General features: G+C 42.5%; 2 protein-coding genes across 2 annotated transcripts; both read left to right on the top strand.

The window, feature by feature from the left end:
- Window positions 1-263: 263 nt before the first annotated feature.
- On the top strand, window positions 264-7,432 carry eed (embryonic ectoderm development). The gene is made up of 12 exons (XM_061032621.1): window positions 264-422; window positions 1,401-1,553; window positions 2,122-2,214; window positions 2,388-2,453; window positions 3,400-3,525; window positions 3,955-4,036; window positions 4,566-4,657; window positions 4,741-4,874; window positions 4,969-5,074; window positions 5,428-5,586; window positions 5,776-5,849; window positions 6,474-7,432. Exons 1-12 carry the CDS (start codon window positions 303-305, stop codon window positions 6,598-6,600), a joined length of 1,332 nt encoding a protein of 443 aa, XP_060888604.1. The 5' UTR covers window positions 264-302; the 3' UTR covers window positions 6,601-7,432.
- Window positions 7,433-8,102: 670 nt separating this feature from the next.
- Window positions 8,103-21,532, top strand: atp7b (ATPase copper transporting beta). The gene is made up of 21 exons (XM_061032255.1): window positions 8,103-8,396; window positions 11,605-12,361; window positions 13,741-13,968; window positions 14,057-14,220; window positions 14,311-14,472; window positions 14,568-14,641; window positions 14,761-14,944; window positions 15,065-15,298; window positions 15,570-15,661; window positions 16,085-16,212; window positions 16,352-16,506; window positions 16,742-16,876; window positions 16,974-17,168; window positions 17,851-18,033; window positions 18,134-18,317; window positions 19,058-19,198; window positions 19,285-19,427; window positions 19,508-19,711; window positions 19,798-19,915; window positions 20,423-20,525; window positions 20,856-21,532. Exons 1-21 carry the CDS (start codon window positions 8,274-8,276, stop codon window positions 21,133-21,135), a joined length of 3,987 nt encoding a protein of 1,328 aa, XP_060888238.1. The 5' UTR covers window positions 8,103-8,273; the 3' UTR covers window positions 21,136-21,532.
- Window positions 21,533-22,028: the final 496 nt, after the last annotated feature.

Raw genomic sequence — 22,028 nt, 5'->3', positions numbered from 1 at the left:
TAATATTTATAAGACAGTTGCTATTTGAATGGTATGAGTATATAATATATACATATACTATATTATAGTAATATTCCTTTTTATGTTCATTTGTTCATACGTTCATTCATGTTCATTCATTTGTTGATAAGCTTTCAGGACTACTTATGTGTCACTGAACTGTGCATTATCTAGAGAATTCTCCTTTTAATTTGAAAGAAATGAAGAGGAAATACATCAACCACAACCCCCTGAACGAATCAAACTACCATACCCGGCAGTCCTTGCGGCGGCAGAGCGGAAGTGACGTACTTTGAGCCAAAATGAGGGAAAATAAGAACATGTCCGAGTCCCCCTCTCAAGCGGGAAAAGAAATACCAGCGAAGAAACAAAAACTAAGCAGTGACGAGAACAGTAATCCAGATCTATCAGGAGACGAGAATGTAAGCAGTTGAATCGTGTTATTTTTTTGAAAGAATGACCTTTAAGAAAAACACCCACAGCGAGCTAGCATCTTGCTAACGGAGCCGGCCGGCTAAAATGGTTTAGCTAGCAGCTTTGTTCAGCTGCAGCAGGTTAGCTAACTGTAAAGAAAAAAGCTTTTTACCTATTTATTATGCTCAAAAGTCTCTACACATATACAGTTTCACACTGTCGGACTTTTGCTCTTTATATAATTTAAAAAAGTTGGTTGTCTACATGCTCAGCAGGGGTTAGCCTGAACTGCTAAAATATGCAAGATGTTATTAAAATGTGCGTTGTTGCTGAGTTTGTATGATTCAGCTTTTTAATTATATCTGGAAGGAAAAACACGAGTTTTAGATATATGACTTATTCATTGGAGTTAATGGGTTAGGGTTAGGGTTAAAAAGAATGCACAATCAGAGTAATTCAGGTGATAAGCAAACAATATTTACATCCTGTCATATTACCTGAAGTAATGAAACAGCATGGTGTGTGTGTGCACTGTGGCTTGACACATGTTAGGTTTGCATCTATATGTGTGACAACAGTTTCAGAAACATACCAGGTGCTTGTATTCATCGTCCTGTTGGACACTTGAATAATGTATCAGCACACCTTAAAGTATGCACACTCATTTATACATCTGCACATTCAGACACTGCTGTACACTTCTATCTGTGCAGCTGTAACACATAGGTCTCCTCTCATTTCAATCTTTAAATATTCTTGGTTTAGGTGGTTATTCTAAGGGTGTAAATTTGATCTCTGTAGGGGTTTCTTAAAATAAAAATGTGCAGATTAGTCTATGCATACGTGAGAGGGTACAGCGGGTGTTGGTAGATGCAAAACTTGCTTCATGCCGTGTGTGTATTTTAAACTACTACTGGATGCTTGAATTTCCCTGTCTATCTATAATATATCTATTTGAATCACCTGGATCTTCTTTGCGTTATAAGGACGATGCTGTCAGTGTTGAGAGTGGCACCAATGCCGAGCGCCCCGACACACCCACCAACACGGTCAACGCTCCGGGCAGGAAGCTCTGGGGAAAGGGCAAGTGGAAGTCCAAGAAGTGCAGATATTCTTTTAAATGTGTCAACAGTCTGAGGGTGAGTACTGACAGCACTACTATGAAACATGAAACCACACGTTAATGCATAGGAATGGTAATCAGCACAACCAAATGTTATTCTCAAATAGTTGTAAACCATCTCATGTGGTGCCTTAAGAGTCTGCAGTTAACTGGTGAGTTGTGGTCATAATCCATCTGAATTTGGCAAATTGAATAGCTTACATTTATTTTCAAGGGGGTCCTAACAAAAATACAAAGTAATACACACATGTACAAAGAAAAATACCTTAGAAGATATGTACACAATTACACAATACAGACATCCCTCCCACAACGTCAACCGCCTCACCCACCCAACCTCCAGCTCTCGGCTATTGAACAAGACCTGGAAATAAAGTACGTCAGTGTAAAGAGCAACATTAGAGCACTTACTCTTTAGGTTATTTGTAGCACAAGTTAATTGAAAAATATAAGCAAACCGAAATAAACAAAATAGGAACAGGTTGGTTCAGGATAAGAAAATAAATGTGACTGGAAGCTGCAGAAAGATGTGATGGAAGATTATTCCGACTAGGTGGAGCTTTGTTAAACATTATGATCTGCAGGAGGACCATGGCCAGCCTCTGTTTGGAGTCCAGTTTAACTGGCACAGCAAGGAGGGAGACCCGCTGGTGTTTGCCACAGTCGGAAGTAACAGGGTAAGTGATGAAAGGGTGGTGGTATTACTAAGTGGTACCATTGTGTCATATTGCCTGTCTTCAGTGCACATTTTAAAGGCCTTGTGTTTTAAGTGTAAAGATGTAATGAATCAAAATGTTATGCAACATGTAGTGATGTCTTATCTATCTTGTACTTTTCTTTTCTCCAACAGGTAACTCTGTATGAATGTCACTCTCAGGGAGAAATAAGACTCCTGCAATCTTATGTCGATGCAGATGTATCCTTTCATTCTGAAAAAAACATTAAAAGAAAATACATTCAACCTCTTGTCACCTGAACTAAAGGCGAACAATGTCTGGATCAAGATAAAGTTATAAAAATACTGTTTAGATTTGATGCTCTGGAAAGTATTTAAAGGGTAACTAAACCCTGTATTTTCAATTGTACTGCTCGACCCTGGAATTTAAAAAAAATGCATTTAGAATTCAATGTATCAACTTTGGGGGGCGGGGGGTCAGGGGGGTAAGACACGCCCATTCACTCCTTCCTGCCGTTATCAGCCGCAACATGATACAATGTTTGCCCCACACACACACACAGTGGATCAGGTCCAGGGCTCAGTGCGCATGCATGTGGGTGGGGGGAGCGAGTGAGGAGAGAGAGAGAGAGAACGAGGCGAGTGTGTGTGTTCAGCAGGTGTGAGCGAGAGGCAGTGAGGCACGTTATGATGCCGGGGACCGGAGCAGAATAAGCAGGAGAATGTATCAACTTGGAGAGGGAGGGGGGGGGCACGGGGGTAAACTCGCCCACTCACTCCTTTCGCGCCGTTATCAGCCGCAACATGATACAATGTTTGCCTCACACACTTGACTCCCCACAGTTCGCCGAGTCGGGTGATGAGGTTTGGTGACGTAGTACTGAAGGGCAGACACTATGCCCATTTCTAACACAATATTTTGAATTTCAATACTTTGTACTCAAATGTCGAGATTGGGACTTGGATTGATCCATAACAACACTTAATACTCAAATACAGGTTTAGAGGTTTAGAGTTTAAAAAAGTGGTTTTAGGGTTTAGTTACTCTTTAAGCTGCTTTTTCCTGCTTTAGAAGAAGTAAAAACAGACAGATGTACTAACTTTAAAACAGGCCCTTGACTCTAGGTCCTATTAAAACCATTCAGGAGTTTTGTTGTTTGGGTTCCTTGACTGAACGTGTGATAAGGCAGACGAGAACTTCTACACGTGTGCCTGGACCTACGACACCAACACAAGCCACCCGCTGCTGGCTGTAGCCGGCTCTCGCGGCATCATCCGGGTGATCAACCACATCACAATGCAGTGTATTAAGGTAACGTGTAAAGACGTATGTGTAGCTCGTAGAACAAGTTAGTTTGTATGTCCTGGACCGTCTATCTGGTCAAATTCATCTATAATAACCCAGCACACACTTTGCTTTTGTCGTGTAAGTCCTCGTGGGTCACAGCTATAAATACGATATGGTATAAACGTGAAAAAAGAAAACTTGGTGTTAAATGAAATCTAAATGTTTGTACTGCAAAGTCAAATGCTCAGGGTGTTTTTAAATTCTGCATGTTACAAATGTTTTTATTTAAAGACAGGTAAAGCACACGTGGTGACGACGCCCTCAGTCTTAAAAAAAAATCAAATCAAAAAAATGATTTGAATGGTTACCTGAATCATAAACTGGATATGTCTCCATGTGTAGGAATATAAACTCTGAAATAACAATCTTTTCTTTTTTTTCCCACTCATGCAGCATTATGTAGGTCATGGAAACGCCATCAACGAGCTCAAGTTTCATCCGAGGGATCCGAATCTCCTTCTGTCTGTCAGCAAAGGTAAAAAAAAAAAAAAAAAAAAATCTACCACTAAGCTCTGACCCCGAAAAGCCAGTAGATTACAACGTCTCACTTTATCATGTAGGTATAAAGGAGTCACAAAGACTTTTATTTGGACGTAATAACATTGACTTTATTGACCTTACAGGCATCACCTGGACACTAAAAATTCTTTCTCGTCCGTGATTTGTTTCTTCCTGCTGAGAGGCACAACAACAGCTATAACGTTTTTATAAATGTAGGTTACATTAAAGGTTTTATTGCTGTGTGATCGTCAGGTGGGTCCTCGCGGCCTCAGGTAGGAAGAGGCGGCTTGATGGCGGTCAAGAGATCGGGGAGGGGGGGGGGGGGGAGTTTAGTGTTTAGCTGAATCAGGTGAATGTCGACTTAGAAACCGTGTCCAGAAAATACGCCTCGCCCTGTTAAAGAGCTTCATGAAACTCATGATCCATTTTTAAAAATCACATGTATCATCTTCACTCATTGAAAATACATGATTTCATTTACTTGACCGTCCTTGTTTCGTCAGATCACGCTCTTCGTCTCTGGAACATACAGACGGACACGTTGGTGGCGATATTTGGAGGAGTGGAGGGTCATCGTGATGAAGTCCTGAGTGCTGTGAGTATTTTCAAAATGGGCGCTCTATGATAAACGGACCCCCCATAATACCTCGATTTAAACGTATTTCCTTTCTGCGGCAGGACTTTGATCTTTTAGGTGAAAAGATAATGTCCTGTGGGATGGATCACTCCCTCAAACTTTGGAGGATCAACTCAGAGAGGATGCAGAAAGCCATCCGAGGCTCTTATGAGTACAACCCCTCCAAGACCAACAGGTCAGAAAAAAGCATCATAATGTCAGTTTTTACAATGTGTAGGTAACGTCACCTTTTCTTTTTCAATTTGACTCAGTACGTGTGTTCTCTTCAGGCCTTTTGTCTCACAGAAAATTCACTTCCCCGACTTCTCGACGCGAGACATCCACAGAAACTACGTGGACTGTGTGCGGTGGCTTGGGGATCTAATTCTTTCAAAGGCAAGTTAGTGGTGATTGAAACTTTTCTTTCACTTTCTTCACTTCTTGCACAATTTTAGGGCTTCAGATTTGGAATAAAACCAACAATCATTGCATATTTTTTGCAACTATAGCATGCCAAAACATGTTTATTTAGTCCTGCGTAGCCGAAATCTTGCCCCTAAAAAACATGTTTAAAAAAATGGCCTAAATACTTTGTGAGGCAGCTGTAATTGGAACAATACATAAATCTCTTGTAAATACAGTATTTATATAGAAAACCCTGGTATGCAAACCACTGTTAAAACAGGAAGGAAACAGTTTGATTTGTAGGAATAACATGTCCTCTGTGTCTTTGTCCCGTCTCTCTCCAGTCGTGTGAAAATGCGATCGTCTGCTGGAAACCGGGCAGGATGGAGGAAGACATCGATCACATCAAACCAAACGAGTCCAACGTGACGATTCTGGGACGCTTTGATTACAGCCAGTGTGACATCTGGTACATGCGCTTCTCCATGGACTTCTGGCAGAAGGTTAAAAAAAAACCTTCAATATCCATCTGAAGCTGCACATCACATCATTGTACTAGTCTTATGTTGTATTTCAAACCCTTTCTGGTCTGCTAAAACCCCAAGTCTGTTCTATTTTTGAAGTTATTAAGTGTAAAAAATAAAGTGCATCTTTGGTATTTGTGCACATTCGAACCTTTTGCTGATTTGCAGATGCTGGCTCTGGGAAACCAGGTGGGGAAGCTTTATGTGTGGGACCTTGAAGTGGAGGATCCTCATAAAGCAAAGTAAGTGAGCCCAAGAGTTTCTATTTTTGGCAAATAAATCATTTCATCCCTCGTTTGACAGCTAAGACTTTTTCCACTGACAATGCTTCAGAGCTGCATCTTTTAAAAAAAAAAAAAAAACACCAGTGATCTGTCAGGAGAAACTCCGGGTAAAGTCAGAGTGAAACATTAGATCCTCCTGCAAATTCCAGGAGTTTTCTGCAAGTGTGAAAGCCCTGTAAGTCAAAGAAAGCTCCATTAGAAGTCCTCGGGTACACTTCAGTTGAACTTTGTCCTGATTTACAAGAAGACAAACTAAACACACTCAAGCTCATTATTTATTGTGGAGGCTGTCAGGTGATGATATGTGAGCTTTATATTTGTTGTGTTTATGACTTCTGTTTCCTTGTAAAAAAAAGTTTCCAAAGACAAACACACATTCATAAATAATTCAGAGGTCAAAAGAACAACACCTCAGAGGAGAAAAGAACATTTACAGGTTTAGTTTCATTCATTCAACATGACAAATAATAAGACAGTAAAACTTTTATTTTTAAATTGTCACTTAAGAGTATGGATTCAGGTCTTAATGAGATCCTTTTCCACGGCTGTGTGTGTGTAACGTGTCGTCTCTCTGCCCTGCAGGTGCACCACGCTGACTCTCCCCAAATGCACGTCCGCGATCCGGCAAACCAGCTTCAGCCGCGACAGCAGCATCTTGATCGCTGTGTGTGACGACGCCTCCATCTGGCGCTGGGATCGACAGCGCTGATTATTTCTTTGAAACGAACTCTTCTTGTTTCCCCTTACTTGCCCCCTGAAGCTTGCAGCCCCATTATCAAATCTACACCGCAAGAAATGTCCATTAAATCTCACCTGACCTCCAAAAAGCTCTTCTTGTTTTTTCCTGAGGAGAAGTGAGGAACTTCACCAAAGTCAAACGGTTCCTTTTGTAATTCTGGCCAAGGAGATTTCTTTCCCTTTTCTTTGTCTTACAGGAGCAGGTTTCTAGTTAAATAAATCAGATTCCTCAGAAGTTTAAAAAGTTTTATGACAGGAAATACATTTTATATCTTACAAAACAAATCTGTGTGAATCTCACACGTCTGACTTTTAGAAGAACGCTTTTCTTTGCCAAAGCAGCGATAGTTTAAACAAACTTTTTGTCCCAAATAAAAAAATTTAAAATAGACTTTATTAGCATGTCGGTGTTATTGGTGGATAAGTGCCTTGTAGCTTCCTATGCAGACTCCTTCATCAGGAATCACTGGATCAGTCAGCTGCTCCTGTTCTCTGCATTCAGGAATGTTTTTCTGGGATCACTTTGCAGATTTTCATCACTCTTTGTCGGGAAAAGAAGCTTTTAAGACACCACAGATGAAACGACTTAAGGTGGATATTTCTTGCAGCGTGCTGTTTTTTCTTATGATTTGTTCACACTTGAAGATTTTTGTCGTTTTTTTTTTAATTCAGTTTTTTTTTTTTTTTTTTTTTTTTAAAGGTGTCACATTCCTTTGTGTCTTTTAAAATAGTTTGCTGTTACATCCCTCTTGTTCACCTCCAGGAGAACACAAACAACTCAATAAAAAGTATTTTGTAAATAATCAAGGTGTGAAAAATGTTGCTTTTATTTATTTGAACATTTTAAAATATTTTCCTGTGATTGTATGAAGCACTGTAGCTGCTTTCATTTGAAAGCTTTATACTGAACCAGGTTTTTCTTTTTTTTTTTTTTAAAACGTCATTACACTCAGATGACTCAGTTAAATTCTTCTATTATACACCTGAGAATGTAATTATTAACCAAGAGATATGAAAACATAACTTGTTTTGTAACTACGTTTTTCAGCAGTTTTAAGCTTAGCTTTTAACCCTTTCTGTTAAATTATATAATATATTTATTTTTAAAGAAAAGCTGGCTTTTTTTTACGGAAGACCTGATGTGTCAAAAGGTCAAAACATTTATATTGTGCGCAAGAAATCCATTTTTGTACTTGGGGCTTCAGGGGATCCGTACTTTTGAGAGTTATTGACTTAATACGCCAAAATAATAATCCGTGATTTATTTATTTGGAGTTTAATATAAGTAATATTTCTACAGATGGCACGCCTTATTTGCCGACCTAACTCTACCTTTAAAACATCGCAGGTAAGGAGAGAACACAGTTCACCTTTATGGCCTTAAATTAACTTTTATGACGCTGTTTTGGACCGTGCATTGAGCCTCTTTTTGCATGCAGAAGTCATGTGAGTGGAGGCTTTGTCCCTCCATCTCCTCCTGTGATTCCGCAGAAACATGACGTTTGAGCGGAGAGCTGAGCGGCGCGGCGCTGCGCTCCTCTTATCTCAACCCGGCGGACGACGCGCGTTCTCTCTGCGGACTTTTGCCCTCTTACTTTGAAAGGTACTGATAAGAAGCAAGCGACGAGAGGGCAACTAGAAACAATGTTTTCTCAAAACTCTCCAAAAAGTCCCTCCAAGTATGTGTCCAAGTCGTCGCCGGGCTGCGGGGAGCAGATCTGTATGGACTTCACCTGCAGCGGGAGACACAGCGCGCGAGACCTCAAGGTAGGCCTGCAGAGAGCTCGTGCATCTACTACAGCCTCAAACCCTGGTCCTCTATGAGCAACATGTTCCTATGTTCACTTTGATTATTAAGTCTTATTTGAAGGATTTTTAGGATGGAGAACATCTTTTTTTAAGAAGTCTTAAAGGGTCACAAGGTGCGTCTTTAACTCTCAAATTAAAATATTGTAAGGGTCAAGAATTGTATTTTAAAGTCGTATTGTATTAGTTGAGGGTTCCACCTGCAACAGTTTGGTTTACCTGTTCATCTTGTGCTTTCTATGGCTACTGCAGTAATAGGACTATTGTACTTATTACCCATATAGTCCTAAAGCTGTAATACTGGGAAAAATCTGTCTATTTGAAATAAGTAAAACATACAGGTAACTCTTCCAATGTTGTAAAAAGCTCAGTCAAATGCCACTGACATCAGTGATAATACTGTGATCGTTTTACACTGCTTATTTCTAAGGTGTTAGAAGCTCAGCGTTGATTCTTTCAGAGTGATTTTCTGATGCTTCCGAACCGCCGTGTGAGTCACATGGTTTGATTTGTTTCTAGGATCGTGCCCTGGACAAACGTTTTACTGTCAGGAAGTGAATGAAGAGATTGGATGTGTTCACGTATCGCTTGTAACATTCGGCTCAGGTTTCTGTGCAGCCATGAAAGCACTCACTGTTGAAGCTTTTGGACCAAACCCAAACCATATAACGTCTCCGAGCGAGCTGTTGCATCTAGAACGGAAAGATTTCAAGATAACGAGATTTTGAAACGCCAGAGAAGAGGCGCTGCTTTCTACACCAAACTGTCCTTTTTTCAGCCCCTTTAAGTGCCCCTTAGCTGACCCTCGACCACAGATTGGGCCTCGCTGCAATACGCCTGATCAAGATAAACAAACCAAAAAGTACAGTGTGGTCAGTGGGACAAAGTTTACAGTTTGACTTTATTCTGAACAAACACTTTATGGTAGGTACGTTGTGATGTCACCGCTCTTCACCGCTGAGGAGGAATAAGAGAGTAAGACAAAGACGCCGTTAAATGTTTGTGCTGATGATCCAAGTCAGTGTGTGTGTGTGTGTGTGTGTGTGTGTGTGTGTTGCACTTTGAACATTTCAACAGGACTTGTGAACTCATTTTAATGTTTGCATTACTGCCAGGGACACATCGCCGCCCTGATTTCTGATGATTACTGATTAGAGATCTGTAAAACCCGGTGAGGTCTTTCATCAGGGCGCGTGGTGTGTGTGTGTCACATTTGGTCTGTCTGTTATAACGCAGGACAAATGAAATACTAACTGTTAACAGGCCGGACTCAGCAGGTGTTAAACTTGAAATGATACAATCAGCATGAAAGTAATAGAAGAACTAAGATGATTTCTGTTAGGAATATTATTATACAAATGGAGTTGACACCCTTCTTATGGTCTATGATGTGCTTGTGAATATTGACTTTAAGTAGAGTCACGTTGGGAGGATTATGTGAAGAGCAGGTCATGTGGGGTTTTTTTTTGGCAACGCTGGACTTTTCTCTTTTAGGGTCAAAGGGGAACCCCCATTTAAGATCGCCACCTACACCTACACCGTTTTAAACCCAGCATATCATTTTAATCATATCAGATTAGACCACCTGTGCTGCGGCCTGTAAAGTGTGTGAAAACAGATATCTGTCCTGTGGATTCTTGTTTCAAGTTTTGCTCTCCAGGAATGTGACGAGAACAAATCGGTGTTGTAAGGAAGAAGCTGAGACAGCCCGCATGAAAAGTGACCCTGCTGTTAATTCACAGGGGGATTAAAACTCTCAACATGTCAACTTACTGCTTTACCCATGACGCTAAACTCTTACAACATCTGATAGACTCATAAGGGTTTGAAAAGAGGCCTCAAATTAAGACTCACAATCAGCTACGGTCTGGAAGAGGCTGTTAAGAGTTCACATCTTTGCAGACTTTTTTTTATTCTTGTCTGGATCGGTCGAAAAATCACCGAGCAGACGCCTTCCAGCCTTTGTGCTGAGAAACTTGTCCAAGCTGGTGTGCTGAGAAAATGTTTTCATTTTCAGTCGGTTCAGAAAACATCATTCTAAAAGTTAAACAGGGTCACGCAGGTGCTCGCGAAGTCGTCCCTTTAGGACCCAATCCAGCGGCTTCGCTTGTTCTCTTGCACTCCGGAAATTGAAAAAAAGCACAAAGAAAACAAACATGGAGGGCATGCTTACAAAACAGGAAATGAAAAGTGATGCCTGTTATCGTTGTTCCTGAGTCGAAAGCAAAGACAATGTGAAGCAGCGAAAATGTGCTTTGATTGCAGAAACGTTTTATTGCTTGTGTGCAGTTATTCCAGTACCCATCCCAGTATCTATACTGAATACCGTTATCATTACTGGCCTTTGATACTGCCTGCAGTGGGTTATCTGGTATCTGCGTTGTCAGTGAACTGATCTGATACCATAAACCCTCACACCCCAAAACCACCTGTTAGAAGCTCAGTTGTTGTGCGAAAAACAAGAATGTAAAAAAAATCTTGAGATGTCATGCCTGGCTTGATTCCCTGAGCTCAATTAGGAGCAACAAGAATCAGCTGTGCTGGCTGCAGCAATCAGCCACAGGTGAGTGAGATCCCCAAATCAGGTCTCCCATAAAGAGAAGGAGAGGTCAGTGCTCTGTTTGCTCTCCAAAGGACAAGACCTGTTCCACCTTTCTTTGTCGAGTGCGTCCACATGTGAGTTATTGTTTGAGTAATTGAGTTTAGTGTTTATGTTTGTTTATGATGCATATAGGCAGACTTGATTTATTGTTTAATTGATACATCTGTTAACGGAGCGTGTTTAGAATTATTCAACATTATTTTGTTAACAAGGCAAATCATGAATTGTTATATTTTGTCTCCGAAACAGGAAGAACCACTTGACAAATTAAGGAAAAAACCTGTGTTAATAAAAACCTTAAAGTGGACTCATTCTCGCTGCCTTCATTCCCATGAACTCACCTTTTGAATGTCAGTGATCTTCAGCCCTCAACATTTAGGTTCCACCTAAAACAATCCCACCAATATTGTGTTTATTTTTTAATCCCACATGTACCTGAGTAGTACTCCGTACTGGACACTACTCAAGTCAAGGTATCGGTATAGGGAAGGAAAGAATGTATCAGAACATCTTCAGTCGAGGGTAGATACCAAGAACAATGTGTAACTGTTTCTTGTCTCGTTTCAGAACAATGGCGTTGACTTGGAGAAACAAGGCCTCGACAACTTGGCGTATGAATGTGGCAGTCAGAGTGAGCTCTACCCGCCACCAAAAACTTGTTCCAGGTCAACTTTCAAACTTCTGGGACTCTCCCCTGAGCACCAGACCCAAGCGATCGAAAGCAGAATATGTGGCTTGCGTGGAGTTGTCGCTGCGAGCTTGTCTTCACCTGACAGTTTGGCCAAAGTGGACTATGATAGCTCAGTTATCACAACCAAAGAGATCGCACTGGAGATCCACGCCTTAGGATTGAGTGTGGAGTCGGTGGCTCGGATCACAGTGGACGGTATGCACTGTCAGTCGTGTGTGCAGTCCATAGAGGGGCGGATCGGGGTTCTACCTGGAGTTTCACACATTGAGGTTTCTCTTCAGGACGGCTTGGCGCTGATTGTTCATCAGCCTCTTTTGGTAACACAGCAGGAACTAAGAGACGGCGTCGAGGAAATGGGTTTTGGCGCCATTTTACTGGCGGACGATCCACCTGGACGAGATGCAAGCTTCTGGCAGAGGGACACATCGACCACGACCATTTGGATTGTAGGGATGACCTGCAACTCTTGCGTGCAGTCTGTAGAAGGGAGGGTCTCTCAGATGACGGGGGTTAAATCCATCCAGGTGTCACTGAAAGAGGAAAAGGGAACGATCACCTTTGACTCCAGTCTGACAGAGCCAGAGGAACTCAGGGCGGCTATCGAGGACATGGGATTCGACGCATCACTCGAAGGTAGAAATACTCGACTGAAATACTTTCTGATGCTCAATTTAAGACTGTATTTGAAAAAACAAAGCCTCCTGACATGGGGTGCGACTTAAACACTAGGCCATCAGCGCCCAATGAGCCTACTGTTTGATCAGGAAGTATGACAAAGGCTGACCAAGCTCTTGAAGGGGCAGGTCAGCAGGTGCTCTTTTCTGATTGGATGATTGTTTCTTTTTTTTCGGCTGGTAGCACAGGTGGATGGTAATACGCAAGGCATTGACATTTTTAAATAATTCTGTATGTAGATGTGTTTCCCATGACAACAGACAAACGATTAGGTGCAGGCACGTTTGTTTGTAATTAAGGATCTTTGCAGGACTTGGAGAGCACAGTGCTTTCAGCTGCTAACCAAACAGGACACCTCTCATTCAACTCACTACAGTTTCCACTGGTTACCACAGAAACCAGACCAAGTATGCTCTCCAGTGCGACATGGAGGGCTCTTGTTGGATTTAATGACAAAAACATTGTGCCAAGAGTCGTAATTAACTGAGGCAGACTCTGAGCCGACTTCTCATCTCCCGTCAAGGTCCAGCTTTATTTTGGTGGTTTGGAGCTTTTGGTGCCTCTGCTTGCTCTGACTTTTTTTTTTTTTTTTTTTTTTTTTCCAACTTCTCTTTATTGGGGTTTTTCCTTTTTTTTCAAATACAGATAAAAAAAAAATTTAAAAAAACAATCTGAGACATGATTATTCATACCTCAAACCAACACAAAATCTAAATAAATAAAAAGATAAGATATAAAAAACAAATATAATACCAAAATAATAAGAAACAGATTTAAATAGTAATAATAATACAACTTGGAGGATGTCCAGTGCTCTGGATTTTACTAAATTGTTATTTTTTCCTGGGGTTGTTTTTGTTATAGTAGTCTATAAATGGCTGCCATATTGAGTAAAACATATTTATCCTTCCCTCTCAGGGTAAATTTTATTTTTTCGAACTGCAGATGCTTCATTACATCATTCATTAAAGCTTGATAAACTGGAGGATTTTTTTCCAGTTCAGCAGAATGAATCTTTGCTTGCTCTGACTTTTGTTTCCATCATAGCGCACCTTAAACTCAAAAGTTATATTTAATGTTTTTTTTTTTTTTTAAATGGATAAATAATGTATTATTTCCACACTATTGTAATGTTTGACACTATTTTAAGAGACTCTGATTTAAGCTCACGTTAATTTTTAAAAGTTGCATGAGCTTGTGGTACGGTTTAATTCTCCTGCATTAAACACCTTGTCTCTTAGTCGTCACGCTAAAGCACGTTGACCCACAAAGCTCCCCGTCTCTGCCTCTTGTTGATGTTGCCTCTCACCTCCTTCTGCTTTGTTTTTACTGGACAGAATCTGCAAAGAGCCCCCAAAGGCATGAGAAGTCCAAACCTGTAAACTCTGGACCTTTTGGCCCTCCTGACATAAAATCTCCAGACAAAGCAGGAATCGTCAACGGCACTGCGCCACAGTCCACGTCTGGCGGCGCGACTAAAGCACAGAAATGCTTCGTCCGTGTAACAGGGATGACCTGTGCCTCTTGTGTGGCCAACATCGAGAAGAACCTGCTCAAACACGCGGGTGAGCTCACTCGAGTGTCGTTTCACAACATTTAAGGTCGGTCTAAATGTAGGATGATTGTGTTTTACAGTTCACTTGACTTTTGTAGGAATCAGCACAGTGCTGGTGTCGCTGATGGCTGGAAAAGCAGAAGTGAAATATGATCCAAAAGTCATGAACGCTGCTGCTGTGTCTCAGCTCGTAGAAGACTTGGGCTACGGCGCGACACTGATGGATGACAGTGAAGAAACACAGGGGAAACTGAACCTCACTGTGAGTCTAACTAACACACTATTCTGTTCCAACGTCGTCCCTAAACACTCTGAAACAGCCTCGTGTTGTCTTCATTTTTCTCTCTGATAGATAACAGGCATGACATGTGCATCCTGCGTCCACAATATCGAGTCCAAACTCACCTCAACCAAAGGGATCATCGGGGCCTCTGTCGCCCTCGCAACCAAAAAAGCTCAGGTCCAGTTTGACCCTGAAGTGCTCGGCGCTCGAGATATAATCAAGATCATTCAGGTGGATAATCACTTCCTGTTTGTGTTCCTCCTCTTGATCTTTGAGCTTTTTTTTTTTTTAATGCGTCACGTTCTCTCTCTCTCTTCTCCTTTTAGAGCCTTGGTTTCGAGGCCAGTCTGGAGAAGGCGGGCTTCAAAGACAACCTCGATCACACGGAAGAAATTCAACAGCAAGTATCGGATTTTCAATTGCCTCACCATGAGAATCTAAAAAAAAAGTTGGATAGGCTGCATCAGTATGGAGGCTTCAGGTGTTGTGAATTATTCCTACATGTTTGTTTCCTTCCAGGTGGAGAAACTCCTTCCTGCTCAGTCTGATTTTCGGGCTCCCTGTCATGGGACTGATGATCTACATGATGGTGATGGACAGTCAGCACCAGGAACACGGAGGCTCAATGCCCGAGGGGCAGAACCTGCTGCCTGGACTCTCCCTCCTCAACCTGGCCTTCTTCCTGCTGTGTACACCTGTGCAGGTGAGGTAGCTCATTCTGTCAAAGGTCGAGCATTCGGTGAGGGTCGGGTGTCTTTTCCGAGTTTCCGGTGTGCTTGCTGTTTGTTAATTCACAGCATGTGAATGTTCCTCTTCCCTTCAGATATTCGGGGGCAGATATTTCTACATCCAGGCGTACCGCTCTCTGAAACACCACACGGCAAACATGGACGTGCTGATCGTGTTGGCCACCTCCATCGCCTACATCTACTCCTGTGTCGTCCTCGTTGTAGCGATGGCGGAACAAGCAAGTCAGAGCCCCGTCACCTTCTTCGACACGCCGCCCATGCTCTTCGTGTTCATCGCTCTCGGGCGATGGCTGGAGCACGTAGCAAAGGTCGGGAAAGTAAACCACACAAAAAAAATCTAAATGTAAACTTGTGATTGTCTGAATCATTTTTGAGTGGCAGAGATGACGAGTTCAGATGTTATGCATTTTAATAATTAGAAAGAGAAATGATTATTCTAAAGACCACATTTCCTATAATCCCCTGCTCTTCCAAAGTGTTCTCAAGGAGGCCAAAAGTGATCACAATTTATTGATGCAACATATACAACACTTTGCACGTCAGCCAATCAGAATGCACTTTTCTTTTTCCTTCCTTCAGAGTAAAACGTCCGAGGCTTTGGCCAAACTGATGTCACTTCAAGCCACTGACGCCACCGTGGTCACTTTAGGTCCCGACCACTCCATCATCAGGTAAAACCCTCTTGTCATTTCAGATAATAGAAACGCGGTTGAAGTGAGTGCTGCACTCGGTCCCAAAGTGAAGAGGAATCAGGTGCCCTTGAAGGATAGGGGGCAGAGGTCAAATAGCGAATAAGCGACTGTCCTGATTACAAACGTGGTTCATTGTGAAGAAACGGTGGTCGAAACTGAACATCTCAGCTCAACTGAGTCTTCATCAGGACGTCATGCAGCTCATGTCCTGACAAAGACTCCTGGAGACACATCCCTGTTAAATAAAGGATTTTTATTCTGCCTCGGACTTCTTTCAGTTTAGACCGCCACTTCATCACAATGAACTCTTTTATCAGGAGATTCATTTATTAGCTAATTTATATTCTGTACCAATAAACTCCCAATAAATAACACGTTTTAATGGGTGTGTGTGTGTTTCAGTGAGGAGCAGGTGGTGGTGGATCTGGTCCAGCGAGGTGACATTGTCAAAGTGGCCCCAGGAGGAAAGTTTCCTGTGGATGGGAAAGTGATTGAAGGCAGCTCGATGGCAGACGAGTCTTTAATCACAGGTAGGAGGGAGTGACTGCAGCGTTTCTACTCTGATTACATTCATGTCCTCCTCTTTCCGAAACATCAAATCTGTTTACAACCATAAAGTAGATAGAAATAAAACAACCAAAGGAAGCCCTTTGTTTTCATCTCCGTCAGGTGAGCCGATGCCCGTCAGTAAGAAGGTGGGCAGTTTGGTGATCGCAGGCTCCATCAACGCTCACGGCGCTCTGCTGGTAGAGGCCACGCACGTCGGAGCGGACACCACTCTGTGTCAGATAGTCAAACTGGTGGAAGAGGCCCAAACATCCAAGGTGAGAAATGTTTTCAACTTTATTTAACACTTTAAAGCTGAAATGACAGTTTATCTCTTTTTCTAACTAAGTCATTTTTAATTTTATGCTTTTGTATTTATTTCCTTATTATTTACTTAATTGTCTCTGTCATGAAAATGTTAGTGTTTCATTATTTTCTGTTATGATTTAAACATTTATAAAAAGTATTATTTGCATTAAAAGTTGACCTTGTTTCCCCTCTCGTCTTATTCAGGCTCCCATCCAGCAGTTTGCCGACAGGATCAGTGGATATTTTGTGCCCTTCATCATGCTCGTCTCTCTGCTCACACTGGTGGCCTGGCTCGCTGTCGGGTTCGTCAACTTTGAAATTGTGAAAGAAAACTTCCCGGTACGACCGAAACCCAAATGTTTCAAGAGGAAACTCTTTCATCAAGTTTGAATAAAAAAAAAAGCTTTTTCATGTACTACCGCGTTGCTTCCTGCAGGGTTACAACCAGAACATCTCCAGAGCCGAGGTCATCGTCCGCTTTGCCTTCCAGGCCTCCATCACTGTTCTGTCCATCGCCTGCCCCTGCTCTCTGGGGCTGGCAACCCCGACGGCTGTCATGGTGGGAACAGGGGTCGGAGCTCAGAACGGGATCCTGATCAAAGGAGGCGAGCCGCTGGAGATGGCCCACAAGGCAAAGCGCTTTACTTTTTCTTCATCTCAAAGTAGGAGCAGGAAGAGGAGAATATTGTCATTAGAAGGATTATAACTGGGACAGCCACATGTTTTTAAACAGCATACATTTTACTGCATGTGCTACAGATAATATATTAGCTGTATATCCAGCTTTCTTATTTCTAATCCTGATTTTAACTTCACCCTTAAACATCTGTGACCTCATGTTTAGCCGTCGACTCACTGATGAAACAGTCAGATTTTTAATATAAGTTATAAACAATATTTGAGACTTAAATGCCACTTCTTTCAAATCCAATTCAATCTTAATTAAGTGGCGACACCTTGTGGCGAAAGACGATACTGCAAGATAATTTAAACTGACTGATTAGCTGTAACTAAAAATATTTTTATGATCTCACAGATGTCTACAAAATCTCATTAAAATCCAACATCTACACACAGACTGAACTGGACTGAACACTGCAGAGAGAGAAACACTGGATTTGATCTTTGCTTTTGCTCCAAACAGCTTTTTTTTTTTCTCATTCTAGGCATCTGTGCAATAAATAAACTACTTATAAAGGTGTAGATTAATGACGCGGAAATAGAAAAATGAAGTCATATTTTCACTTTCCCCTTCGAGTGTGAGAATACTGGAGTCATGAAACTGCTCTGTTTCTGTTCCCCTGCTCCCTCAGATCCGCGTGGTGATGTTTGATAAAACCGGCACGATCACAAACGGCGTCCCGCGGGTGACGCGCGTGTTGGTGTTGTGGGAAATGGCCCGCATGCCTCTGAGGAAAATCCTGGCGGTGGTGGGCACAGCGGAGGCCAGCAGCGAGCACCCGCTGGGCATGGCGGTCGCCAAACACTGCAAAGAGGTGAGGGCTGCTCACCATCTGTGAGCCTGTGTTTACTCTCTTCAGTCAGGGGAGGGGGGGGGGTCATATTTTTGTTAATCCATGTGTTTAAACGCACCAGGAGCTGGGATCAGGCGTGCTGGGATACTGTCAGGACTTCCAGGCGGTGCCCGGCTGTGGGATCAGCTGCCGGGTTTCCAACGTGCAACATCTGCTGCCGCCGCAGAGCGAGCAGCGCTTCCTGCTGCCCGGAGCCACCACGGACGAAAGCAGCCTGCTCGCTCCTGCAGAGCACACGACTGCAGGTTAGGGGCCTTCAGTCTTGGAGTCTGGGATTAAATTCAGAATGAGCTACGATTAGATTTAAGAACATTTAACAACTTCTTCACAGCTGACTGACTCTCAACAAAGTGATGCTTTTAGAACATGAACGCTTTGTGTTAAGTCTCTAAAAGTTGAATCCTCATGAATGTAAAATGATTGATGATTCAAATATTTACATGATGTGCTTGACATAATCAGAGTACGGACACTTCGATAAGCACACGTTTATTTAATTGTATTTGTTCTGCACATGTCCACACACACAACACCATTCACATTTCATCACAATCCATGTTGGGTATCTGATCTGGCCTGCCCCCCTCACTCCAAGAAGAAACCAGTGATCTCTCGACGGTCTGTCCAATTACCAACCTAAATCACATAAAGCAGCATAGGTTCAGACACAAACAGATTAATACACAGACCGACAGACGGGGTCAATAAAATGCTGAGCTGTAAAATCGAGTTGGTTAAAAGAAACGACAGACTCGGCAGAGCTGACAGCGTGGGAGAGACTATTCCAGAGTTCAGGAGCTGCGACTGAAAACCATCGATCACCTCTGGATTTAAAATGTGAACGGAGGAGTAAGGGCACGGTAACTTGGTTCTATAACGAGGAGCCAGGCCACCGCTTCCTGTTTCATCAGGATCATCATTTTCTCCTTTTTAAAGTGAGTTCTCTCGTTTTCGCTCACAAACTTCCACTTCTTCCTTCTTAAAGGCGAGTCGTCGTCTTACTCGGTCCTGATTGGGAACAGAGAGTGGATGAGGAGAAACGGACACCACATCGAAGCAGACGTGGATGCTGCCATGGCGAGCCATGAGACCAAAGGTCAAACTGCCATTCTGGTGGCAATAGACGGTGAGAGAAACACCCTGAAGACAAAAAAAACACCATGTTATTTATGTCTTATCTGCAGTTTCTTCATGTGTGAATATTGCCTTTAGGTGTCCTTTGTGCCATGATAGCCATCGCAGACACGGTGAAGGCGGAGTCAAAGTTGGCGGTGCACACGCTCCAAAGTCAGGGCATCGAGGTGGTCATGATAACAGGAGATAACAAACGCACGGCTAAAGCAATAGCAGCACAGGTAAAAGACACAAAGAGAAAAGACTTTATACCCGAGTTTAAAAGGTGACATCAATGATAAAGGATTCTGGGTAATCTCAGGTGGGGATCAGGAAGGTGTTTGCGGAGGTTTTGCCGTCGCATAAAGTAGCCAAAGTCCAGGAGCTGCAGGGGAAAGGCCTGCGGGTGGCGATGGTGGGAGACGGCGTCAACGACTCGCCGGCCCTCGCCCGGGCCGACGTCGGCATCGCCATCGGCACGGGCACAGACGTGGCCATCGAGGCTGCGGACATCGTCCTCATCCGTGTGAGTAAAAACACTCTTGACAGGTGCGGGAAGTGCGTACGCGTCTTACAGCTGCCTGACCCCGAAAGGTGCTTCCTCTTCCGCAGAACGACCTGCTGGACGTGGTGGCGAGTATCGAGCTCTCAAAGAAGACGGTGCGAAGGATCAGAATCAACTTTGTCTTCGCTCTCATCTACAACCTTGTAGGAATCCCCATAGCTGCAGGTGAGCCCTGACGATTCACCGGATGACATTCAGAGAATATTTTCTGTTTAGTGAAGATTAACAATCCCCCAACAGAGCAGAACATTTCTTACATCTCAGACGGTAATCGCAACATGTCAAACATTTTGAGGACCTCGACAGTAACGCAGTGTTGTCATGAAAACACTGAGGCCGTAGATCTCAGTTCTGCAAGCACAAATGTCATGATAAATCTGTTGATGTTTTCATCTGCCACACTTGATTCGAGTAGAAGACCGGAGTTTTATACGCTCAAGGAAGGGTGAAATGACAGACTTTTTATGAAGGGAAAATTCCCAGAAGAATGACGAGAAGCGTTTACATCAGTTATAAATCAATCTGGCTGCTGGAGCAACTTAAGAAGTTATATTTTGAATACGCAGATTTGTTTTCCTGATGTTGTAATAATAATACCGCCTCCTTCTTACCTGTAGCTGTTTTATTCCTCATGCATTGCAGGCTGAGTGAAGTCCCTTCTTTTGGTTGCAGGCGTGTTCATGCCGGCCGGCCTCGTGCTCCAACCCTGGATGGGCTCCGCTGCAATGGCCGCCTCGTCTGTTTCAGTCGTTCTGTCTTCTTTGCTGCTGAGATTGTGAGTCCATTTTCAACTCCCATCGCCTGGAAACAGGAAACAAAATAAAAACCCATGTGACAAGTAACTCGTATCTCAGTACCAACATCAATCCTGTAAACAAGAACTGTGAGCCTGAATATTAGTGAGTTCATTATTTACTACTTTTCCTCCAAAACAGTGAAGAGAATCGGATGATTTTGGATATAAAGTTTCATTATTTATCACTTTCTGGTGTATAGTGATGTTCTCCTGCAGTGTTGATACTACTTCAGTAGAATCAAAGTATCCGTAGGTATTTCATCATGTTAAACCTTGGAGATAAACATTGTAGGCGTCTGTTTCCTGCAGGTTTAAGAAAACCTCGGTGGAGCTGTACGAGCAGCGCGCGCGGGGTCAAATGAGGAGCCTCCGCTCGTCGCAGATCAGCACCCATCTGGGTCTGGACGGCCAGCGGCGCAGCCCCGCTCTCCCCGCGGCCGCTCGGGAGCATCTGAGCCAGAACAGCGCGGCGCCACCCGTCCTGTCCGGGCCACTGTCCAGCCAGGGGCCGTCCATTAACTCTGTGCAGGAGCAGCAGGACCGCTACTCCCTGCTGGACTTCACGACTGCAGAGGACCTTAATGTGTAGAGAAGGGAAAAGGGAAGGACTAAGATGTCACTTTTAGAAATATAGTGGCACCTTTTTTTGTAATATTTTTATGTAAATAGACAAGTTTAAGAGCCACTTTGGGTGTTTCTGAGGACACAAACTCAACCAAAATCTATAACTTAAAGAAGAAAATGTCAAAAACTGAAGCTGCTATTACTTCAAATGAAGGTTTTACTGAATTTTTGTTTTATTTTTTAACATTCTTGTCCATTTTCACACTAAATAGATCCCACATCACTGCTGTAAGGATGCACTTTTACAATACACATAACTCACACAAAGCTGCACTTGTCCTTGTGTATACATCTGTGTAGGTATAAGAGACATAGGTTATAAATAATGCATGAGCTGATAAAGTAAAAAATAATTCCTACAAGTGTTTTCGTCTGTTTCATCTGATTGACTCAGATTAGTAATTGGCACAAACCTCTTTACAGAGTTTCCACTTCAGAGAAAAATGTTGGATCTGTATTTTTGTACAAGTGTTGGTGTTAAATATAGAAGAGGAAGAAGAAGTGGAGACTGTAATTAATGAAGAGAGTCTATTAATCAAATGATGAATCCACAGGCTCTAAAGTTAACCAGGAAGAATCTGTTTCTCGTTCTGCTGAGTGGAGTCATAAATTATCAGATGTATGAGCTTTAGGGATATAAATATAACATTTCCTCACAGCAGACGTTTTGACATCAGAACGATGAGGGATACTTAATGATGAAGCATCGTTAATGTTATTAATTGCGTCACTGCTATTTCTGCTGATCCAGTTCAGAAGCTGACTGGCTTCAGATTTAAAAAATATGGCTGCTCATCGGAAATAAATATTCAGGTGAGTAACACAGGATCATTCATATTATCGGTTGCCAAAACTGTT

Source organism: Labrus mixtus, chromosome 24 (assembly GCF_963584025.1).
Source record: "Labrus mixtus chromosome 24, fLabMix1.1, whole genome shotgun sequence".
Taxonomy (NCBI): Eukaryota; Metazoa; Chordata; class Actinopteri; order Labriformes; family Labridae; genus Labrus; species Labrus mixtus.
Note: the sequence above shows the minus strand (reverse complement) of the source record. Positions and strands in the feature narration are given on the sequence as shown.